Source organism: Oncorhynchus mykiss, chromosome 1 (assembly GCF_013265735.2).
Source record: "Oncorhynchus mykiss isolate Arlee chromosome 1, USDA_OmykA_1.1, whole genome shotgun sequence".
NCBI lineage: Eukaryota > Metazoa > Chordata > Actinopteri > Salmoniformes > Salmonidae > Oncorhynchus > Oncorhynchus mykiss.
In genome coordinates, this window is record NC_048565.1 from 90917837 (window position 1) to 90941058 (window position 23222).

General features: G+C 45.1%; 1 protein-coding gene across 3 annotated transcripts in view; it reads right to left on the reverse strand.

Annotated features, from left to right (window-relative positions):
• Positions 1 to 2158: 2158 nt before the first annotated feature.
• LOC118936689 (dihydropyrimidinase-related protein 2-like) overlaps positions 2159 to 23222 on the reverse strand; it is a 50597-nt gene continuing 29533 nt past the window's right edge. For 2 of the 3 annotated variants that reach the window (XM_036988617.1, XM_036988624.1), the window contains exons 5-14: positions 21912 to 21973; positions 19279 to 19359; positions 19031 to 19099; positions 15342 to 15462; positions 15009 to 15165; positions 9616 to 9757; positions 8651 to 8821; positions 8268 to 8447; positions 5031 to 5208; positions 2159 to 4191 (exon numbers count right to left, since the gene is read on the reverse strand). In XM_036988617.1, the coding sequence (XP_036844512.1) occupies positions 4100 to 4191; positions 5031 to 5208; positions 8268 to 8447; positions 8651 to 8821; positions 9616 to 9757; positions 15009 to 15165; positions 15342 to 15462; positions 19031 to 19099; positions 19279 to 19359; positions 21912 to 21973 (1253 nt within the window). In that variant the 3' untranslated portion in view covers positions 2159 to 4099. The remainder of the gene's footprint in view (positions 4192 to 5030; positions 5209 to 8267; positions 8448 to 8650; positions 8822 to 9615; positions 9758 to 15008; positions 15166 to 15341; positions 15463 to 19030; positions 19100 to 19278; positions 19360 to 21911; positions 21974 to 23222) is intronic. The other variant, XM_036988621.1, reaches the window with a different exon arrangement.

Sequence of the window (23222 nt, forward strand, 5' to 3'; positions counted from 1 at the left end):
GACTCCTTACAGAGGGAACTGGATCCTCCAGCCCTCCAGAGTAGAGGCTCGTTGGCACGCAGCCATGTTCTTAACCTTTCACAGACACACACAGTAACACATACATTCACACGCACACAGACACAGACACACACACAGACAGACACAAGTAACGCACACACACACAGACAGACAAGTAACGCACACACACACACAGACACAGACACACAGTCACGCACACACAGTCCCACACACACACACACACACACACACACACAGTCCCCCCCCCCCCCACACACACACACACACGAACACATGCAGTCTTGCACATACAGTCACACACACACACAGGAACACATATAGTCACACGCACACAGACACACACACAGACAGGCACACACACACACACACAGACACACACACTCAGATGAGTTAACTATGTACCAATGGAGATGTCACAAACAACAGAGAGACATGTAAGAGACCAACTTGATTTGTGCAGAGTCATATTGAATCTACAGTTGAAGTCGGAAGTTTACATACACCTTAGCCAAATATATTTAAACTCAGTTTTTTACAATTCCTGACATTTAATCCTAGTAAAGACTCCCTGTCTTAGGTCAGTTAGGATCACCACTTTATTTTAAGAATGTGAAATGTCAGAATAATAGGAGAGAGAATTCTTTATTTCAGCTTTTATTTCTTTCATCACATTCCCAGTGGGTCAGAAGTTAACATACACTCAATTAGTATTTGGTAGCATTGCCTTTAAATTGTTTAACTTGGGTCAAATGTTTTGGGTAGCTTCCCACAATAAGTTGGGGGAATTTCGGCCCATTCCTCTTGACAGAGCTGGTGTAACTGAGTCAGGTTTGTAGGCCTCCTTGCTCGCACACGCTTTTTCAATTCTGCCCACAAATTCTCTATAGGCATGAGGTCAGGGCTTTGTGATGGCCACTCCAATACCTTGACTTTGTTGTCCATAGGCCATTTTGCCACAACTTTGTAAGTATTCTTGGGGTCATTGTCCATTTGGAAGACCCATCTGCGACCAAGCTTTAACTTCCTGACTGATGTCTTGAGATGTTGTTTCAATATACCCACATACTTTTTCTTCCTCGTGGTGCCATCTATTTTGTGAAGTGCACCAGTCCCTACTGCAGCAAAGCACCCCACAACATGATGCTGCCACCCCTGTGCTTCACGGTCGGGATGGTGTTCTTCAGCTTGCAACCCTCCCCCTTTTTCCTCCAAACATAACGATGGTCATTATGGCCAAACAGTTCTATTTTTGTTTCATCAGACCAGAGGACATTTCTCCAAAAAGTACGATCTTTGTCCCCATGTGCAGTTGCAAACTGTAGTCTGGCTTTTTTGTGGCAGTTTTGGAGCAGTGGCTTCTTCCTTGCTGAGTGGCCTTTCAGGTTATGTCAATATAGGACTCATTTTTACTGTGGATATAGATACTTTTCTACCTGTTCCCTCCAGCATCTTCACAAGGTCCTTTGCTGTTGTTCTAGGATTGCACTTTTCACACCAAAGTAAGTTCATCTCTAGGAGACCGAAGGCGTCTCCTTCCTGAGCGGTATGATGGCTGCGTGGTCCCATGGTGTTTATACTTGCGTATTATTGTTTGTACAGATGAATGTGGTACCTTCAGGCGTTTGGAAATTTCTCCAAAGGACGAACCAGACAATTCATTTTCTGAGGTCTTGGCTGATTTCTTTTGATTTTCCCATGATGTCAAGCAAATAGGCACTGATTTTGAAGGTAGGCCTTGAAATACATCCACAGGTACACCTCCAATTGACGCAAATGATGTCAATTAGCCTATCAGGAGCTTCTAAAGCCATGACATCATTTTCTGGAATTTTCCAAGCTGTTTAAATGCACAGTCGACTTAGTGTATGTAAACTTCTGACCCACTGGAATTGTGATACAGTGAATTATAAGTGAAATAATCTGTCTGTAAACAATTGTTGGAAAAATGACTTGTGTCATGCACAAAGTAGATATCCTAACCAACTTGCCACAACTATAGTTTGTTTACAATAAATGTGTGGAGTGGTTGAAAAATGACTTTTAAATGACTCCAACCTAAGTGTATGTAAACTTCCGACATCAACTGTATATAAGACATGTTATGACATTGTCATTACAAATAACAAATATAAACCAATTACACTTTTCCCCCTCAAACTTTATTCAGGACATGCTTACATTAGCTTTCGGGACACAAATCCTATTTCCATTGGACACAGAAACAGTAGAAAAAGACTAAAAATGGACCACTTCATTTGCCCTTTTTTACATGACCACTTAACGAATGCAAACAACCTTTCCAAAGACTGACCGAGTTACAACACTGTTGAACAAGAACAACGGTAATGTTGTTGATGTCTATTTAGGCAACAAACAAACAAAATAAAGTTCACTTTCTCAACCGGACCATGTAAAAGTACAAACGTGAAGTCTACAAAAAGAGAGAAAGGAAATGGTAGAAAATTAAATAAAATCATTACAAATAAGAGTCAGGTTTTTTTTTTAAAGCGAAAGACTTTTAAAACCACTGTTTTATTGTTGACAGCTCCACGTATCCCTGTGTATCCCTGGTTACAACGTGGGTGTTCGATAGCCTGGAATCCTGACTGCTATGCTCTGTTTCACCAAGTCAGTGGAGCATTCAGTATGGCTGAACCAGGCTAGGGTTTCAAAGCACCAGGATGTTTGGTCTTTATATACAAAAAATATAAAAGTCACACGATGACAGTGGAACATGGCTGTGCTATAAAGACAAAAACACAGATATACAGATGATATGGGCTTCCCTGTACCTCCTATATAGACATGAAGGATTGAAGAAGTTCTTATTCTGACTGACTGAATAGAAGGATTGGTGAAGTTCTTATTCTGACTGACTGAATAGAAGGATTGGTGAAGTTCTTACTCTGACTGACTGAATAGAAGGATTGGTGAAGTTCTTATTCTGACTGACTGAATAGAAGGATTGGTGAAGTTCTTATTCTGACTGACTGAATAGAAGGATTGGTGAAGTTCCTATTCTGACTGACTGAATAGAAGGATTGGCGAAGTTCCTATTCTGACTGACTGAATAGAAGGATTGGCGAAGTTCCTATTCTGACTGACTGAATATACCATGGAAGCAAAGTTAGCTCACCTGCATTGGGATAAAACATCATAATAATAGTAAGACAAGCGTGACTAGAGGACTGTCCCTACAGTCTGTTCACAGTAACAGTAACACGCACTTATTTTCCTTGTTGTATTTGTAATGAGTAACGATGAAGAGGAAAAGTCATGCATATAACAGTAAGAGACGGTAAGATGAAGCCTAAATAGCCTACAGCCATGACTAAATAACAACAGAGAGAGACAACAAGTTCGCGTCAGTCTGAAATGGCCCTCTATTCCCTAGATAGCGCACTACTTTTGTCCTCTAGTGCACTATCTAGGGAATAGAGTTCCATGTTGGACTCAACTACAGAGTTTCTTAGAAGCATTGAAGCGAAAGCAGAAGCAGGCATCACTACGACGAGAGAGAGAGAGAGAGAGCTGAGAGGCATTCTGTGGTCTAAAGAGAACTACTTTCATCTAGGACTCATGTATCACCATGTTAGTAAAGCTATAGTGAAGCTGAGGAGACGATGAGAGAGACGGTTATCTGACTGAGGAGACAGAGACTGTTTAAACTGCATGCTATGGAGATCTGACAGGGACAGTTGACTATTGATGGGTGATGAGATAAATTGATTGAGGAATTGATCACAATATTGATAAAGGATGACAGATCAAAGTACTAAGTTAGTGGGTTTTACCAGTTGGTGTGTCTACCATAGAAATAGAATGACTGGTAACTACTAGTGGTAATTGTAGTTCTATGCTGTATACTGTTGGTAACTACTAGTGGTAAATGTAGTTCTAATCTGTATACTGTTTTACAGTTGTATCTGAGAAGAGGATTGCATGTTCAGGTTTCACTGTTGAGTTTAGTTCTGGAAGCCGGGTGAGATTTGTTTTGATTGATGTAGTTGGTAATTGCTACAGTAGTTGATTTATTTTTCTCCCTACAGCAGACGTGAGGAGCAAGGAGCTCCCAGGTTCACGACAGGGAGGTGATATTGGAGCGGCCACCGGGTGGCGCCACGATCCTCTGTGCTGAGCGTCGTGGGATGTGGTCGTCAATCTGAGTTCCTGTATCGGAGAACAAGAACAAAGATCCGTTACAAACAATTGAGTACATGTTGGGTTCTGATAGGAGTAAGACAGTATAACTATGATTTGAAATTACCATTGTACAGCTTCCCAAATCCCTGACCTTAGATGTAACTACAGCTATACTGTAGCTATAATTGGTCCTGTGTGGTTCAACAGAGACAGTAAACAGAGCTAGAAGTTAGACTGTAATAAGACTGACAGGATAAAACAGGACTCCCAATTAGAAAGATGATTGCCTGAAACAAGGGAATGGGAGTGAGATGGTCAGAGTGAGAGAGAAGGAAGGAGAGGGAGGAAGACGGAGAGCGTGGAAGAGAGGGAGATGGGGGGGGGAGAGAGAGTGAGAAGGGGGAGAGAGATTAGGATGCTTATAGACAGAGACACAGAGAGAAAAGGAAGGACAAATAAATAATGAAATAATACAGCCCTGACATCAAGACAAAAGGAGACAGTTTCCTGTGTAACAGTATAAGTTTAGACCGTACCCTCGCCCATACCCGGGCGCGAACCAGGGACCTTCTGCACACATCAACAGTCACCCTCGAAGCATCGTTACCCATCGCTCCACAAAAGTCGCGGCCCTTGCAGAACAAGGGGAACTACTACTTCAAGGTCTCAGAGCAAGTGACGTCACTGATTGAAACGCTATTTAGCGCCCACGCTAACTAAGCTAGCCGTTTCACATCTGTTACACCTGTCTGGTACTTCCAGAGAGTGAAAGAGACTTGATCTTAATGAGAATAACCCTGAATAAAGGTTCAATTAAAAAAGTGAGGAGAAACATCCACACCCAGTAAAGAGTAGATGAAGCTTACCCATACCGGATAGGGTGAAACCAGACTGGTGCAGGTTCCTGGTGGGGCCGAGGGGGCCCTTCCCTGGGCACTGGGGCCCCCTGCTGGAGGGAGTGGCCGGCACTGACTTAGTCATGCTGATGACATCATGGACCGGTCCATCATAGTTCCCTCGGGGGACGCCACGGGCATCAGCCATCTAGAGAGGGAGGAGAATGTCACTAACATTGAGTGGCTGCTGCCAACACACTGACACTGACTCAACTCCAGCCACTTTAATAATGGGAATTGATGGGAAATGATGTAAATATATCACTAGCCACTTTAAACAATGCTACCTTATATAATGTTACTTACCCTACATTATTCATCTCATATGCATACGTATATACTGTACTCTATATCATCGACTGTATCCTTATGTAATACATGTATCACTAGCCACTTTAAACTATGCCACTTTGTTTACATACTCATCTCATTTGTACATACTGTACTCGATACCATCTACTGTATCTTGCCTATGCTGCTCTGTACCATCACTCATTCATATATCCTTATGTACATATTCTTTATCCCCTTACACTGTGTACAAGACAGTAGTTTTGGAATTGTTAGTTAGATTACTTGTTGGTTATTACTGCATTGTCGGAACTAGAAGCACAAGCATTTCGCTACACTCGCATTAACATCTGCTAACCATGTGTATGTGACAAATAAAATTTGATTTGATTTGATTTGATTTGATAAAGGATAATGTAGATATTCAGCCATCTGGAAAGAATGTCGTGTAAAGGATAATAGAAATCGTCAACCATCTGGAGAGAATGTCATGTTAGGATAATGTAGATCATCAACCATCTGGAGAGAATGTCATGTTAGGATAATGTAGATCATCAACCATCTGGAGAGAATGCCATGTTAGGATAATGTAGATCATCAACCATCTGGAGAGAATGTCATGTAAAGGGTAATGTAGATTGTCAAGCATCTGGAGAGAATGTCAGGTGAATGTCATGTAAAGGATAAAGTCATTAAAAAGTGATTTACTGTGTAATATACAGTAAGTAAAGGGTGGAAAGAGAGTTATGCCACCTTTGTAAAAGCACAAGTTGGGATGGACCTTTATACTATCACACTCTTAACTCTGCATAGCCATTAGCCCTTAGCCGTTAGCCATTAGCCCTTAGCCGTTAGCCATTAGCCCTTAGCCGTTAGCCGTTAGCCATTAGCCCTTAGCCGTTAGCCATTAGCCGTTAGCCATTAGCTGTTAGCCATTAGACTTAGCCGTTAGCCATTAGACTTAGCCGTTAGCCGTTAGCCATTAGCCGTTAGTGTTTAAATTGCTGCAAGTGCACTTCAAAAGCACAGTTTCTTAAAAACCTAATGTGGTAAGAGTTTCAGGCCTCTGTCTGTAAAGTTTACCTCTCGCTCTAGGTGACTTCTGCAACAGGATAATGACAGGGCCATTTGAGGATGGATTGTTCATATTCCTCTTTAGCTCTCAGCTCTTACCTTTCACTGGTTCTCTGATTTTATCTCTTACTCTGCTGCGGGCTTTGAGAAATTATACAACTGAATGGTGGCAAAAGCTTTAAGACAATGAAATGTCCCTCTTGCTTCAAGTGAGATCTGCAACACGATAATGACAAGGACATTTAACACCCCTACTGCTTCTCTTTCTGGACAGAACATCTTTGTCTTCATTAGCTTATTAAATTCCCAACCTGGCCCCATTCCATCATGGCCACCTAATCAACCCCTTCGTTCCTAATTGGGATATATCACTCCTCACCTCCACACCATGTTAGCTGATGAGTGGTAAACCTTTTGGCACAAAACGGTCAAGTGAATTACTCAAGTGGGTGCCATTACATTGGTGGTGGATGAGGTGAGTTATCCCTTACTATGTAAAGCTCTTTGAGTACCTCAGTAGGTAAAAAGGCGCTACGTTAATCCAATGTAATATTATTTGTATTAGCCGTTAGCTCCTAGCTCTTACCCTGCTTCTGTAATTTATCTGTAGGTCAATTTTCTCATCAGCTCTTACCCTGCTAGCATTAGCCTCTAGCTATTACCCTGCTAGCATTAGTCTCTAGCTATTACCCTGCAAGCATTAGCCTCTAGCTCTTACCCTGCTAGCATTAGCCTCTAGCTATTACCCTGCTAGCATTAGCCTCTAGCTATTACCCTGCAAGCAATTGTCCCTAGCTATTACCCTACAAGCATTAGCCCCTAGCTATTACCCTACAAGTATTAGCCCCTAGCTATTACCCTGCTCTGTTTTTACCCTGCAAGCATTAGCCACTATCTCCTACCCTACTGTGATTTTACCCTGCAAGCATTAGCCACTATCTCCTACCCTACTGTGATTTTACCCTGCAAGCATTAGCCACTATCTCCTGCCCTGCTGTGCTTTTACCCTGCAAGCATTAGCCACTATCTCCTACTCTGCTGTGCTATTACCCTGCAAGCATTAGCCCCTAGCTATTACCCTACAAGCATTAGCCCCTAGCTCTTACCCTGCTAGCATTAGCCACTATATCCTACCCTGCTGTTCTCTTACCCTGCTAGCATTAGCCACTATCTCCTACCCTGCTGTGCTTTTACCCTGCCAGCATTAACCCCTAGCTCTTACCCTGGTTAGCCTTCACCACTATTCTCTTACCCTGCTGGTTGTTAGCCCCTAGCTCTTACCCTGGTTAGCCTTCATCTCTCTTCTCTTACCCTGCTGGTTGTTAGACCCTAGCTCTTACCCTGGTTAGCCTTCATCTCTCTTCTCTTACCCTGCTGGTTGTTAGCCCCTAGCTCTTACCCTGGTTAGCCTTCATCTCTCTTCTTTTACCCTGCTGGTTGTTAGACCCTAGCTCTTACCCTGGTTAGCCTTCATCTATCTTCTCTTACCCTGCTGGTTGTTAGCCCCTAGCTCTTACCCTGGTTAGCCTTCATCTCTCTTCTCTTACCCTGCTGGTTGTTAGCCCCTAGCTCTTACCCTGGTTAGCCTTCATCGCTCTTCTCTTACCCTGCTGGTTCGTAGCCCCTAGCTCTTACCCTGGTTAGCCTTCATCTCTCTTCTCTTACCCTGCTGGTTGTTAGCCCCTAGCGCTTACCCTGGTTAGCCTTCATCTCTCTTCTCTTACCCTGCTGGTTGTTAGCCCCTAGCTCTTACCCTGGTTAGCCTTCATCTCTCTTCTCTTACCCTGCTGGTTCGTAGCCCCTAGCTCTTAACCTGGTTAGCCTTTACCTCTCTTCTCTTACCTTGCTGCGTGCTTTGATCCTCTTGTAGATGAAGTCAGGATAAGCCTTTCTGGGTACGAAGCGTCCAGAGCCCTCTGTGACGTTCAGCTTTCCCCCCTCCAGGACGATCTTCCCCTGGCTGATCACCACAACCGGGGCTCCCCGGACCTCCATGCCCTCAAAGATGTTAATCTCCACTGTCTGGAAACACACACAAGGACAGAATAATGAACATCCAGCTCAAACATGATATCATTGTACAGACAGACTGACAAAACTCCTCCCTGACAGGCAGACAGACACATTTGAGAGGAATGTCTGAATGATGTCTGGAGGTTGACTGTGAAAGAGAAGGAGAGAGGGAGGGTGTGTGTGTGTGTGTTGGTGTGTTGGTGTGTGTGTACCAGTGCGTGGGTCGCGGCTGAGATGGTCTTGGTCTCCTTGGGGTTCCAGATCACGATGTCTGCGTCTGACCCCACAGCGATCCTTCCTTTACGAGGATACAGGTTGAACAGCTTGGCAGCGTTGGTGCTCGTCACCGCAACAAACTCATTCTCATCCATTTTGCCTGTCGCCTGGGGAATACAGAACAACACATCCTCTTCACGATCAGGAGAGAGCTGTCTTTTATACAACAATGCAAAGACGTTACTGTTAAAGACATATCGCATCACTGTGAAAACCAGTGAAGAAGAAGAAGAAGAGGAAGAAGAATAGGAGGAAGAAGAAGGGGAAGAAGAAGAAGAAGAAGAAGAAGAAGAAGAAGAAGAAGAAGAAGAAGAAGAAGAAGAAGAAGAAGAAGAATAGGAAGAAGAATAGGAGGAAGAAGAATAGGAAGAAGAAGAAGAAGAAGAATAAGAAGAAGAAGAATAAGAAGAAGAAGAAGAAGAAGAAGAAGAAGAAGAAGAAGAATAGGAAGAAGAAGAAGAAGAATAAGAAGAAGAAGAAGAAGAAGAATAGGAGGAAGAAGAAGAGGAAGAAGAATAGGAAGAAGAAGAAGAGGAAGAAGAATAGGAAGAAGAAGAAGAAGAAGAAGAAGAAGAAGAAGAAGAAGAAGAAGAAGAATAGGAAGAAGAAGAAGAAGAAGAAGAATAGGAAGAATAGGAAGAAGAAGAAGAATAGAAAAAAGAAGAAGAAGAAGAACAGGAAGAAGAAGAAGAATAGAAAAAAGAAGAAGAAGAAGAAGCAACAACAACAACAGAAACAGGGGTGCCCTACGGTGATCTAGCTGTCTAAACTGCTGCCTCCAGATCATATATACAGCTGCAGCACCACTTTGAATCAGGCCAACTACAAAAACTCTTTATTTCCCTGTAAAGCATACAATGACAAAAAATAAACCTTTAGAAAATAAAACAACAAAACATACCACAGCCTTCTCCCAGACGATGGCTAGCCTCTCCTCGATGCCGTTAGTTCCCTCAGGGATGAGGGTGAAGTTGTCTTTCCCAACAGCCTTCTGGGCCGTCGAGAAGGTACTGTGGCCACTGGCCGTCACCTGAAGGTCTCCACTGTGGACCAAGAGAACAGGACAGTCAGACCACTGTGGACCAAGAGAACAGGACAGTCAGACCACTGTGGACCAAGAGAACAGGACAGTCAGATCACAGCACAGTGAGTCATCATCTAAGAGGGCCACACAGTGATTCACCATCAGGGATGACTAAGAGAACAGCACAGTGAGTCACCATCAGGGATGACTAAGAGAACAACACAGTGAGTCATCATCAGGGATGACTAAGAGAACAACACAGTGAGCCACTATCAGGGATGACTAAGAGAACAACACAGTGTGTCATCATAAGGAATGACTAAGAGAACAACACAGTGAGTCACCATAAGGGATGACTAAGAGAACAACACAGTGAGTCATCATCGGGGATGACTAAGAGGACAACAGTGAGTCACCATCAGGGATGACTAAGAGAACAACACAGTGAGTCACCATCAGGGATGACTAAGAGGACAACAGTGAGTCACCATCAGGGATGACTAAGAGAACAGCACAGTGAGTCACCATCAGGGATGACTAAGAGAACAACACAGTGAGCCACTATCAGGGATGACTAAGAGGACAACAGTGAGTCACCATCAGGGATGACTAAGAGAACAACAGTGAGTCACCATCAGGGATGACTAAGAGGACAACACAGTGAGTCATCATCGGGGATGACTAAGAGGACAACAGTGAGTCACCATCAGGGATGACTAAGAGAACAACACAGTGAGTCACCATCAGGGATGACTAAGAGGACAACAGTGAGTCACCATCAGGGATGACTAAGAGAACAGCACAGTGAGTCACCATCAGGGATGACTAAGAGAACAACACAGTGAGCCACTATCAGGGATGACTAAGAGGACAACAGTGAGTCACCATCAGGGATGACTGAGAGAACAACAGTGAGTCACCATCAGGGATGACTTAGAGAACAACACAGTGTGTCATCATAAGGAATGACTAAGAGAAAAACACAGTGAGTCACCATAAGGGATGACTAAGAGAACAACACAGTGAGTCATCATCAGGGATGACTAAGAGGACAACAGTGAGTCACCATCAGGGATGACTAAGAGAACAACACAGTGAGTCACCATCAGGGATGACTAAGATGACAACAGTGAGTCACCATCAGGGATGACTAAGAGAACAACAGTGAGTCACCATCAGGGATGACTTAGAGAACAACACAGTGTGTCATCATAAGGAATGACTAAGAGAACAACACAGTGAGTCACCATAAGGGATGACTAAGAGAACAACACAGTGAGTCATCATCAGGGATGACTAAGAGGACAACAGTGAGTCACCATCAGGGATGACTAAGAGAACAACACAGTGAGTCACCATCAGGGATGACTAAGAGGACAACAGTGAGTCATCATCAGGGATGACTAAGAGAACAACACAGTGAGTCACCATCAGGGATGACTAAGAGAACAACACAGTGAGTCGCCATCAGGGATAACTAAGAGGACAACAGTGAGTCACCATCAGGGATGACTAAGAGAACAACAGTGAGTCACCATCAGGGATGACTAAGAGAACAACAGTGAGTCACCATCAGGGATGACTAAGAGAACAACAGTGAGTCACCATCAGGGATGACTAAGAGAACAGCACAGTGAGTCACCATCAGGGATGACTAAGAGAACAACACAGTGTGTCATCAAAAGGAATGACTAAGAGAACAACACAGTGAGTCACCATAAGGGATGACTAAGAGAACAACACAGTGAGTCATCATCGGGGATGACTAAGAGGACAACAGTGAGTCACCATCAGGGATGACTAAGAGAACAACACAGTGAGTCACCATCAGGGATGACTAAGAGGACAACAGTGAGTCACCATCAGGGATGACTAAGAGAACAACAGTGAGTCACCATCAGGGATGACTTAGAGAACAACACAGTGTGTCATCATAAGGAATGACTAAGAGAACAACACAGTGAGTCACCATAAGGGATGACTAAGAGAACAACACAGTGAGTCATCATCAGGGATGACTAAGAGGACAACAGTGAGTCACCATCAGGGATGACTAAGAGAACAACACAGTGAGTCACCATCAGGGATGACTAAGAGAACAACAGTGAGTCACCATCAGGGATGACTAAGAGAACAACAGTGAGTCACCATCAGGGATGACTAAGAGAACAACAGTGAGTCACCATCAGGGATGACTAAGAGAACAACAGTGAGTCACCATCAGGGATGACTAAGAGAACAACAGTGAGTCACCATCAGGGATGACTAAGAGAACAACAGTGAGTCACCATCAGGGATGACTAAGAGAACAGCACAGTGAGTCACCATCAGGGATGACTAAGAGAACAGCACAGTGAGTCACCATCAGGGATGACTAAGAGAACAGCACAGTGAGTCCCCATCAGGGATGACTAAGAGAACAGCACAGTGAGTCACCATCAGGGATGACTAAGAGAACAGCACAGTGAGTCACCATCAGGGATGACTAAGAGAACAGCACAGTGAGTCACCATCAGGGATGACTAAGAGAACAGCACAGTGAGTCACCATCAGGGATGACTAAGAGAACAACACAGTGAGTCATCATCAGGGATGACTAAGAGAACAACACAGTGAGCCACTATCAGGGATGACTAAGAGGACAACAGTGAGTCACCATCAGGGATGACTAAGAGAACAACAGTGAGTCACCATCAGGGATGACTTAGAGAACAACACAGTGTGTCATCATAAGGAATGACTAAGAGAACAACACAGTGAGTCACCATAAGGGATGACTAAGAGAACAACACAGTGAGTCATCATCGGGGATGACTAAGAGGACAACAGTGAGTCACCATCAGGGATGACTAAGAGAACAACACAGTGAGTCACCATCAGGGATGACTAAGAGGACAACAGTGAGTCACCATCAGGGATGACTAAGAGAACAGCACAGTGAGTCACCATCAGGGATGACTAAGAGAACAACACAGTGAGCCACTATCAGGGATGACTAAGAGGACAACAGTGAGTCACCATCAGGGATGACTAAGAGAACAACAGTGAGTCACCATCAGGGATGACTTAGAGAACAACACAGTGTGTCATCATAAGGAATGACTAAGAGAACAACACAGTGAGTCACCATAAGGGATGACTAAGAGAACAACACAGTGAGTCATCATCAGGGATGACTAAGAGGACAACAGTGAGTCACCATCAGGGATGACTAAGAGAACAACACAGTGAGTCACCATCAGGGATGACTAAGAGGACAACAGTGAGTCACCATCAGGGATGACTAAGAGAACAACAGTGAGTCACCATCAGGGATGACTTAGAGAACAACACAGTGTGTCATCATAAGGAATGACTAAGAGAACAACACAGTGAGTCACCATAAGGGATGACTAAGAGAACAACACAGTGAGTCATCATCAGGGATGACTAAGAGGACAACAGTGAGTCACCATCAGGGATGACTAAGAGAACAGCACAGTGAGTCACCATCAGGGATGACTAAGAGAACAGCACAGTGAGTCACCATCAGGGATGACTAAGAGAACAGCACAGTGAGTCACCATCAGGGATGACTAAGAGAACAGCACAGTGAGTCACCATCAGGGATGACTAAGAGAACAGCACAGTGAGTCACCATCAGGGATGACTAAGAGAACAGCACAGTGAGTCACCATCAGGGATGACTAAGAGAACAACACAGTGAGTCATCATCAGGGATGACTAAGAGAACAACACAGTGAGCCACTATCAGGGATGACTAAGAGGACAACAGTGAGTCACCATCAGGGATGACTAAGAGAACAACACAGTGAGTCACCATCAGGGATGACTAAGAGAACAACACAGTGAGTCACCATCAGGGATGACTAAGAGGACAACAGTGAGTCACCATCAGGGATGACTAAGAGAACAACAGTGAGTCACCATCAGGGATGACTAAGAGAACAACAGTGAGTCACCATCAGGGATGACTAAGAGAACAGCACAGTGAGTCACCATCAGGGATGACTAAGAGAACAGCACAGTGAGTCACCATCAGGGATGACTAAGAGAACAGCACAGTGAGTCACCATCAGGGATGACTAAGAGAACAGCACAGTGAGTCACCATCAGGGATGACTAAGAGAACAGCACAGTGAGTCACCATCAGGGATGACTAAGAGAACAACAGTGAGTCACCATCAGGGATGACTAAGAGAACAGCACAGTGAGTCACCATCAGGGATGACTAAGAGAACAGCACAGTGAGTCACCATCAGGGATGACTAAGAGAACAACAGTGAGTCACCATCAGGGATGACTAAGAGAACAGCACAGTGAGTCACCATCAGGGATGACTAAGAGAACAGCACAGTGAGTCACCATCAGGGATGACTAAGAGAACAGCACAGTGAGTCACCATCAGGGATGACTAAGAGAACAGCACAGTGAGTCACCATCAGGGATGACTAAGAGAACAGCACAGTGAGTCACCATCAGGGATGACTAAGAGAACAGCACAGTGAGTCACCATCAGGGATGACTAAGAGAACAGCACAGTGAGTCACCATCAGGGATGACTAAGAGAACAACAGTGAGTCACCATCAGGGATGACTAAGAGAACAGCACAGTGAGTCACCATCAGGGATGACTAAGAGAACAGCACAGTGAGTCACCATCAGGGATGACTAAGAGAACAGCACAGTGAGTCACCATCAGGGATGACTAAGAGAACAGCACAGTGAGTCACCATCAGGGATGACTAAGAGAACAGCACAGTGAGTCACCATCAGGGATGACTAAGAGAACAGAAGCTGTAATCTGTTTTCTGGTTGCTTTAGGGTGATTGTACTTTTTCTTCGTTGAACAATGTCCGTGAGAGCTTTCAAGGGTGTCCGTGAGAGCTTTCACGGGTGTCCGTGAGAGCTTTGAAGGGTGTCCGTGAGAGCTTTCAAGGGTGTCCTTGAGAGCTTTGAAGGGTGTCCGTGAGAGCTTTCAAGGGTGTCCGTGAGAGCTTCCAACAGTGTCCGTGAGAGCTTCCAACGGTGTCCGTGAGAGCTTCGAAGTATGTGCTAGATGCAGACAAAGTAATTCAGATAGAATTCAGAAACGTTCTGTCTTCATTCTAGTTTCTGTGTCTCTATGGCTGCGTTCACACAGGCAGCCCAATTCTGATCTTTTGCAAAACAAAATTGTATTTTTTGACCAATCAAATCAGATCTTTTGTCAATAAATGGGAAAGATCAGAATGGGGCTGCCTGTGTAAACGCAGCGTATGTGTTCTCACCAGGAAAGCAGGGAGTTGAGGTAGTCGGGGGTGCTGGGGTCTGGGCTGAGGGGCGGGGACATGACGAACGCTGCTGCCTTAGCCCAGTTCTTACTCCAATAGTGTGATCCGTCTGTCCCAAGGCTGGCTGTGATTGGCTCGCCATAAACCACCATGCCTGAAAATCATCCAATGAAAAAAGACGAGGCATTTGTACAAGAAATATCAGCTTTTTCAGACATTTTTTGCCAGGTCAACAACAAATGTGTTTAGCCATCAAAGTTAACAAAGAATGTATGATACAGAAATTATTTCAAAATAAAGTTGTTATTGAATCGCTAAACCCAGTCTCACCCTTCTTTCTGGCCTTGGCGATGACATCAGCAGCCGACTTGCTCATCACCTTGGTGATGTAGAGAGGACAGTTGGCCTGCTTGGCGATGGTGATGGCCCGGTACACTGCCTCTGTCTCCACCTAGTGGTCACAAATTAAAAAACCTTACTGTAACATCTCAACCAACATTTATTTTTCATTTAACCAGGCAAGTCAGTTAAAGAACAAATTCTTATTTACAATGACGGAATAGGAACAGTGGGTTAACTGCCTTGTCAGCAGTTAATGTTTACCTTGTCAGCTCGGGGATTCAATATAGCAACCTTTCGGTTACTGGCCCAACGCTCTAACCACTAGGCTACCTGCTCTAACCACTAGGCTACCTGCTCTAACCACTAGGCTACCTGCAATAACCACTAGGCTACCTGGCTCTAACCACTAGGCTACCTGCTCTAACCACTAGGATACCTGGCTCTAACCACTAGGCTACCTGCTCTAACCACTAGGCTACCTGCTCTAACTACTAGGCTACCTGCTCTAACCACTAGGCTACCTGCAGCCACAAATCACGGTTTCTACTAGGTACAACAGCCACAAAGTCAAAATTGGCAATATCATCATTTTAAACATGTATTTTAAGTTCGGTTTAGGCATAAGGTTTGCAGTGTGGTTCAGGTTACACACCAAAAGTGTCCATAGGAGAACACTTTTTGATTCCAGGTAGAACTCTTTTGGGTTCCATGTAAAAACCCTCTGTAGAAAGGGTTCTACATGGAAACGAAAAGGGTTCTACCTGGAACCAAAAATAGTTATACGGCTGTAGAACCCTTTTAGGTTCTAGATAACACTTTTTTTTCTAAGAGTGTAGGCTTAGGTTTAAAATCAGATTTGAAGAAGAGAAATGGGAGAAATAGGTTTATGACTTTGTGGCTGTGGTAACTAGTGACGACCACAAATCACTTGAGTAACACTACGACTCCCGAGTGGCGCAGTGGTTTAAGGCACTTCTCAATTTACATCGACAACATAGCTCAGGCAGTAGGAAGCTCTCTCATCCATTTATATGCAGATGATACAGTCTTATACTGTTAAATGCTCTACAACAAAACATTGTTAGTGTCCAACAAGCTTTCTCTACCCTTAACCTTGTTCTGAACACCTCCAAAACAAAGGTCATGTGGTTTGGTAAGAAGAATGCCCCTCTTCCCACTGGTGTTATTACTACCACTGAGGGTTTAGAGCTGGAGGTAGTCACCTCATACAAGTAGTTGGGAGTATGGCTAGACGGTACACTGTCCTTCTCTCAGCACATATCAAAGCTGCTGGCTAAAGTTAAATCTAAACTTTGTTTCCTCTATCGTAAAATGCTCCTCTTTCACCCCAGCTGCCAAACTAACCCTGATTCAGATGACCATCCTACCCATGCTAGATTATAGAGACAGAATTTATAGATCGGCAGGTAAGGGTGCTCTTGAGCAGCTAGATGTTCTTTACCATTCGGCCATCAGATTTGCCACCAATGCTCCTTATAGGACACATCACTGCACTCTATACTCCTCTGTAAACTGGTCATCTCTGTATACCTGTCGCAAGACCCACTGGTTGATGCTTATTTATAAAACCCTCTTAGGCCTCACTCCCCCCTATCTGAGATATCTACTGCAGCCCTCATCCTCCACATACAACACCCCTTCACTCCCCCCTATCTGAGATATCTACTGCAGTCCTCATCCTCCACATTCAACACCCGTTCTGCCTGTCACATTCTGTTAAAAGTCCCCAAAGCACAAACATCCCTGGGTCGCTCCTCTTTTCAGTTCGCTGCAGCCAGCGACTGGAACAAAACACTCAAACTGGACAGTTTTATCTCAATCTCTTCATTCAAAGACTCAATCAATGACACTCTTACTGACAGTTGTGTCTGCTTTGCAACATGTATTGTCTCTACCTTCTTGCCCTTTGTGCTGTTGTCTGTGCCCAATAATGTTTGTACCATGTTTTGTGGTGCTACCATGTTGTGTTGCTACCATGCTGTGTTGTCATGTGTTGCTGCCATGTTGTGTTGCTACCATGTTGTTGTCATGTTGTGTTGCTACCATGCAGTGTTGTCATGTGTTGCTGCCATGTTGTGTTGCTACCATGTTGTTGTCATGTTGTGTTGCTACCATGCTGTGTTGTCATGTGTTGCTGCCATGTTGTGCTGCTACCATGTTGTTGTCATGTTGTGTTGCTACCATGCAGTGTTGTCATGTGTTGCTGCCATGTTGTGTTGCTACCATGTTGTTGTCATGTTGTGTAGCTACCATGCTGTGTTGTCATGTGTTGCTGCCATGTTGTTGTCATGTTGTGTTGCCACCATGCTGTGTTGTCATGTGTTGCTGCCATGTTGTTGTCATGTTGTGTTGCCACCATGCTGTGTTGTCATGTGTTGCTGCCATGTTGTTGTCATGTTGTGTTGCCACCATGCTGTGTTGTCATGTGTTGCTGCCTTGCTATGTGTTGTTGTCTTAGGTCTCTCTTTATGTGGTGTTGTGTTGCTACCATGTTGTTGTCATGTTGTGTAGCTACCATGCTGTGTTGTCATGTGTTGCTGCCATGTTGTTGTCATGTTGTGTTGCCACCATGCTGTGTTGTCATGTGTTGCTGCCATGTTGTTGTCATGTTGTGTTGCCACCATGCTGTGTTGTCATGTGTTGCTGCCATGTTGTGTTGCTACCATGTTGTTGTCATGTTGTGTAGCTACCATGCTGTGTTGTCATGTGTTGCTGCCATGTTGTTGTCATGTTGTGTTGCCACCATGCTGTGTTGTCATGTGTTGCTGCCATGTTGTTGTCATGTTGTGTAGCTACCATGCTGTGTTGTCATGTGTTGCTGCCATGTTGTTGTCATGTTGTGTTGCCACCATGCTGTGTTGTCATGTGTTGCTGCCATGTTGTTGTCATGTTGTGTTGCCACCATGCTGTGTTGTCATGTGTTTCTGCCATGTTGTTGTCATGTTGTGTTGCCACCATGCTGTGTTGTCATGTGTTGCTGCCATGTTGTGTTGCTGCCATGTTGTTGTCATGTTGTGTTGCTACCATGTTGTGTTGTCATGTGTTGCTGCCTTGCTATGTGTTGTTGTCTTAGGTCTCTCTTTATGTAGTGTTGTGTTGTCTCTCTTCTAGTGATGTGTGTTTTGTTCTATATTTATATTGTATTTATTTATTTTTAATCCCAGCCCCCGTCTCTGCAGGAGGCCTTCTGCCTTTTGGGAGGCCGTCATTGTTAATAGGAATGTTTTTAACTGACTTGCCAGTTAAATAAATATTTAAAAAAATGTTAAAAGAGGACTGGCCACTCCGATCCTGGTTCCTCTCTAGGTTTCTTCCTAGGTTCCTTCCTTTCTAGAGAGATTTTCCTAGCCACTGTTCTTCTACATTGACATTGCTTGCTCTTTGGGGTTTGAGCACTTTGTGACCACAGCTGATGTAAAAAGGGCTTTAATAAAATACATGTGATTGATTGATTGAGATTACAATATTCAGTCTCATTTCCATTATTATTGAGAGTGGAAAATTCATCCACAAGGTATTTTCAACAAGCAATGGCATGTCTAGTCTCTCGGTTTCAAACCACTCTGTCACTAGCAGTAACACAGGCTCATAACAAGATACTGTAGTGTGATCATGTAAATGAGGCTATTGTTTACACAGAGACAGGAAGTCCCTACCTCCTCTGGGTGACACAGCACATGTCCCTCAGGCCCAGTGATCCCCAGCTCCAGTAGTCGCTTCTGCTCCTATATAGATAGAAGGGGGAAGACGGAAACTACACTTCACATGGTGCAATCAAAGACAGCAGTTTATTCTGCTCCTATATAGATAGAAATATGTCAACTGAAGATGACCTTTGCCCAGGAGAGATCTGCCCAGTCACTGTCAAAGGCCAGTCTTTCAAGTCAACAGTACAGTAGCCTACCTCGTCAATGATGTCCCCGTTCTCAGCGTGAACCTGAGCGATGGCCCCCAGGTCTCTAATGATACCAAACATCTCATACATCTGGCATGGGAAAGAGATAAAAACAAGGAGTGTGGGGGTGGGGGGGGGGGGGGGTTAATCAAAATGCAGAGGACCGTGCTCCACACTCTCATGCTCTAAAAGCCTTCTCTTGTTTGGTATCTATTGTTGCCATTGTCCTGGCTGGAAGAAGGTTCAATGAATGTGGAGGTGTGACGACCCTCCCACTCTGTCTGCCGTATCCTCTCTTTTGTTCTTGTTTCCTTATTAGGATGCCGGTGGGCGGAGTTGGGAGGGTCGTCAGCTACATGGGAAACACCTGGGCCAGGTGTCTCCCAGGATAAATAGACCTCTTCCACATTCATGCTGGGAGACTCTCTCCATGCAGACACCTTTGTAGATCGTGTTGTGGTTCTTGGTGGCCTTTTGTTTGTTTGCTTTGGCACCTTTCAACACCCTGCATTATCACATTCATGCATGCATAACACTCACTTACACTACTGATTACTGATTACACACACCATTGTATATTTTCCTTAGTTGCTTTAGTTAATAAATACATATTTTGTTACTCCTTATCTCCACGTTGTCTCCCTTTGTTACGGGCTTTGAGCCGGTTCGTGACAGAGGTGCAGCGTGAGGTAATACAGTAGAGGGAGTGCTGCTCAGCGTGAGGTGATACAGTAGGGGCAGTGCTGCTCAGCGTGAGGTAATACAGTAGGGGGAGTGCTGCTCAGCGTGAGGTAATACAGTAGGGGGAGTGCTGAGGTAATACAGTAGGGGGAGTGCTGCTCAGCGTGAGGTAATACAGTAGGGGCAGTGCTGCTCAGCGTGAGGTAATACAGTAGGGGGAGTGCTGCTCAGCGTGAGGTGATACAGTAGGGGGCAGTGCTGCTCAGCGTGAGGTAATACAGTAGGGGGAGTGCTGCTCAGCGTGAGGTAATACAGTAGGGGGAGTGCTGCTCAGCGTGAGGTAATACAGTAGGGGGAGTGATGCTCAGCGTGAGGTAATACAGTAGGGGGAGTGCTGAGGTAATACAGTAGGGGGAGTGCTGCTCAGCGTGAGGTAATACAGTAGGGGGAGTGCTGCTCAGCGTGAGGTAATACAGTAGGGGGAGTGCTGCTCAGCGTGAGGTAATACAGTAGGGGGAGTGCTGAGGTAATACAGTAGGGGGAGTGCTGCTCAGCGTGAGGTAATACAGTAGGGGGAGTGCTGCTCAGCGTGAGGTAATACAGTAGGGGGAGTGCTGCTCAGCGTGAGGTAATACAGTAGGGGGAGTGATGCTCAGCGTGAGGTAATACAGTAGTGGGAGTGCTGCTCAGCGTGAGGTAATACAGTAGGGGGAGTGCTGCTCAGCGTGAGGTAATACAGTAGGGGGAGTGCTGCTCAGTGTGAGGTAATACAGTAGGGGGAGTGCTGCTCAGCATGAGGTAATACAGTAGGGGGAGTGCTGCTCAGCGTGAGGTAATACAGTAGGGGGAGTGATGCTCAGCGTGAGGTAATACAGTAGGGGGAGTGCTGCTCAGCGTGAGGTAATACAGTAGGGGGAGTGCTGCTCAGCGTGAGGTAATACAGTAGGGGGAGTGCTGCTCAGCGTGAGGTAATACAGTAGGGGGAGTGCTGCTCAGCGTGAGGTAATACAGTAGGGGGAGTGCTGAGGTAATACAGTAGGGGGAGTGCTGCTCAGCGTGAGGTAATACAGTAGGGGGAGTGCTGCTCAGTGTGAGGTAATACAGTAGGGGGAGTGCTGAGGTAATACAGTAGGGGGAGTGCTGCTCAGCGTGAGGTAATACAGTAGGGGGAGTGCTGCTCAGCGTGAGGTAATACAGTAGGGGGAGTGCTGCTCAGTGTGAGGTAATACAGTAGGGGGAGTGCTGCTCAGCGTGAGGTAATACAGTAGAGGGAGTGATGCTCAGTGTGAGGTAATACAGTAGGGGGAGTGCTGAGGTAATACAGTAGGGGGAGTGCTGCTCAGCGTGAGGTAATACAGTAGGGGGAGTGCTGCTCAGCGTGAGGTAATACAGTAGGGGGAGTGCTGAGGTAATACAGTAGGGGGAGTGCTGCTCAGCGTGAGGTAATACAGTAGGGGGAGTGCTGCTCAGCGTGAGGTAATACAGTAGGCGGAGTGCTGCTCAGCGTGAGGTAATACAGTAGGGGGAGTGCTGCTCAGCGTGAGGTAATACAGTAAGGGTGGTGAGGTAATACAGTAGGGGTGGTGAGGTAATACAGTAGGGGGAGTGCTGCTCAGTGTGAGGTAATACAGTAGGCGTGGTAAGGTAATACAGTAGGGGTGGTGAGGTAATACAGTAGGGGTGGTGAGGTAATACAGTAGGGGTGGTGAGGTAATACAGTAAGGGGTGGTGAGGTAATACAGTAGGGGTGGTGAGGTAATACAGTAGGGGTGGTGAGGTAATACAGTAGGGGGAGTGCTGCTCAAATGGAATGTTTTACTCAAGAGAACGTCCTCAGAAAATACACTTGGAGCGTGAGAGTACGGAGTACGGTAGTACGCATATTGAGAAACACCCAAGGTTATTGTTTACATTACATTTTAGAGACGTCTGAATAAATTGTTTGAAGAAATAAAACTTACCTGACTATCTGAGCTCTGGAATTTGTCCTTGTAAGCCATGAAGATCAAGAAGGAATTGACTCCTGGATAAATTCAAACATAACACATTTCAAACCATTTCAAGGAATTGAATTTCTCGCATTTGAAAATCACAAGCATGTGCAGATGTGTGTATATGTCTGTGCGCTCCTGTGTGTGCATATGGTTGTGTGGTTGTGTGTGTGTGTGTGGTTGTGTGTGTGAGTGAGTGAGTGGTTTTGTGTGTGTGTGAGTGCATGAGTGAGTGTAGTTCAGCTGGGTGAGAGAGAGTTGGTGGGCTGCATGGCTGTCTGTGTGGATTAGTGAGTGTGTCTGTGTGGATTAATGAGTGTGTGTGTGTGTGTGTGTGTGTGTGTGTGTGTGTGTGTGTGTGTGTGTGTGTGTGTGTGTGTGTGTGTGTGTGTGTGTGGATTAGTGAGTGTAGTTCAGCTGGGTGAGAGAGAGTTGGTGGGCTGACTGGCTGTCTGTGAGGATTAGTGAGTGTAGTTCAGCTGGGTGAGAGAGAGTTGGTGGGCTGACTGGCTGTCTGTGTGGATTAGTGAGTGTAGTTCAGCTGGGTGAGAGAGAGTTGGTGGGCTGTCTGGCTGTCTGTGTGGATTAGTGAGTGTGGACATCATCTCATGTACAGTATGTGTCTCTAGTGTTGTGTTGTCACCTGCAGTAATCGTCTAGCTGCACGGACACAGGTGTATATGTGTGTGTGTTTGTGTGTGTGTGTGTGTGTGTGTATGTGTATGTGTGTTCCATGGACATGAGGGAGGCTTGGTAGAGCAGCAGTGTGTGTGTGTGTGTATGTGTGTGTGTGTGTGTGTGTGTGTGTGTGTGAATTTCTCTTATTTGAAAATCACAAGCATGTGCAGATGTGTGTATATGTCTGTGCGCTCCTGTGTGTGCATATGGTTGTGTGGTTGTGTGTGTGTGTGTGGTTGTGTGTGTGAGTGAGTGAGTGGTTTTGTGTGTGTGTGAGTGCATGAGTGAGTGTAGTTCAGCTGGGTGAGAGAGAGTTGGTGGGCTGCATGGCTGTCTGTGTGGATTAGTGAGTGTGTCTGTGTGGATTAATGAGTGTGTGTGTGTGTGTGTGTGTGTGTGTGTGTGTGTGTGTGTGTGTGTTCCATTGACATGAGGGAGGCAGAGCAGCAGGAAAGCAGCTCCTCATGAGACTCATGGGGGATTCAAAGTCAAACTACACAACAGTATCAGACACATTACCATTAACAACACAGTATCAGATACATTACCATTAACAACACAGTATCAGACACATTACCACAACACCATTAACAACACAGTATC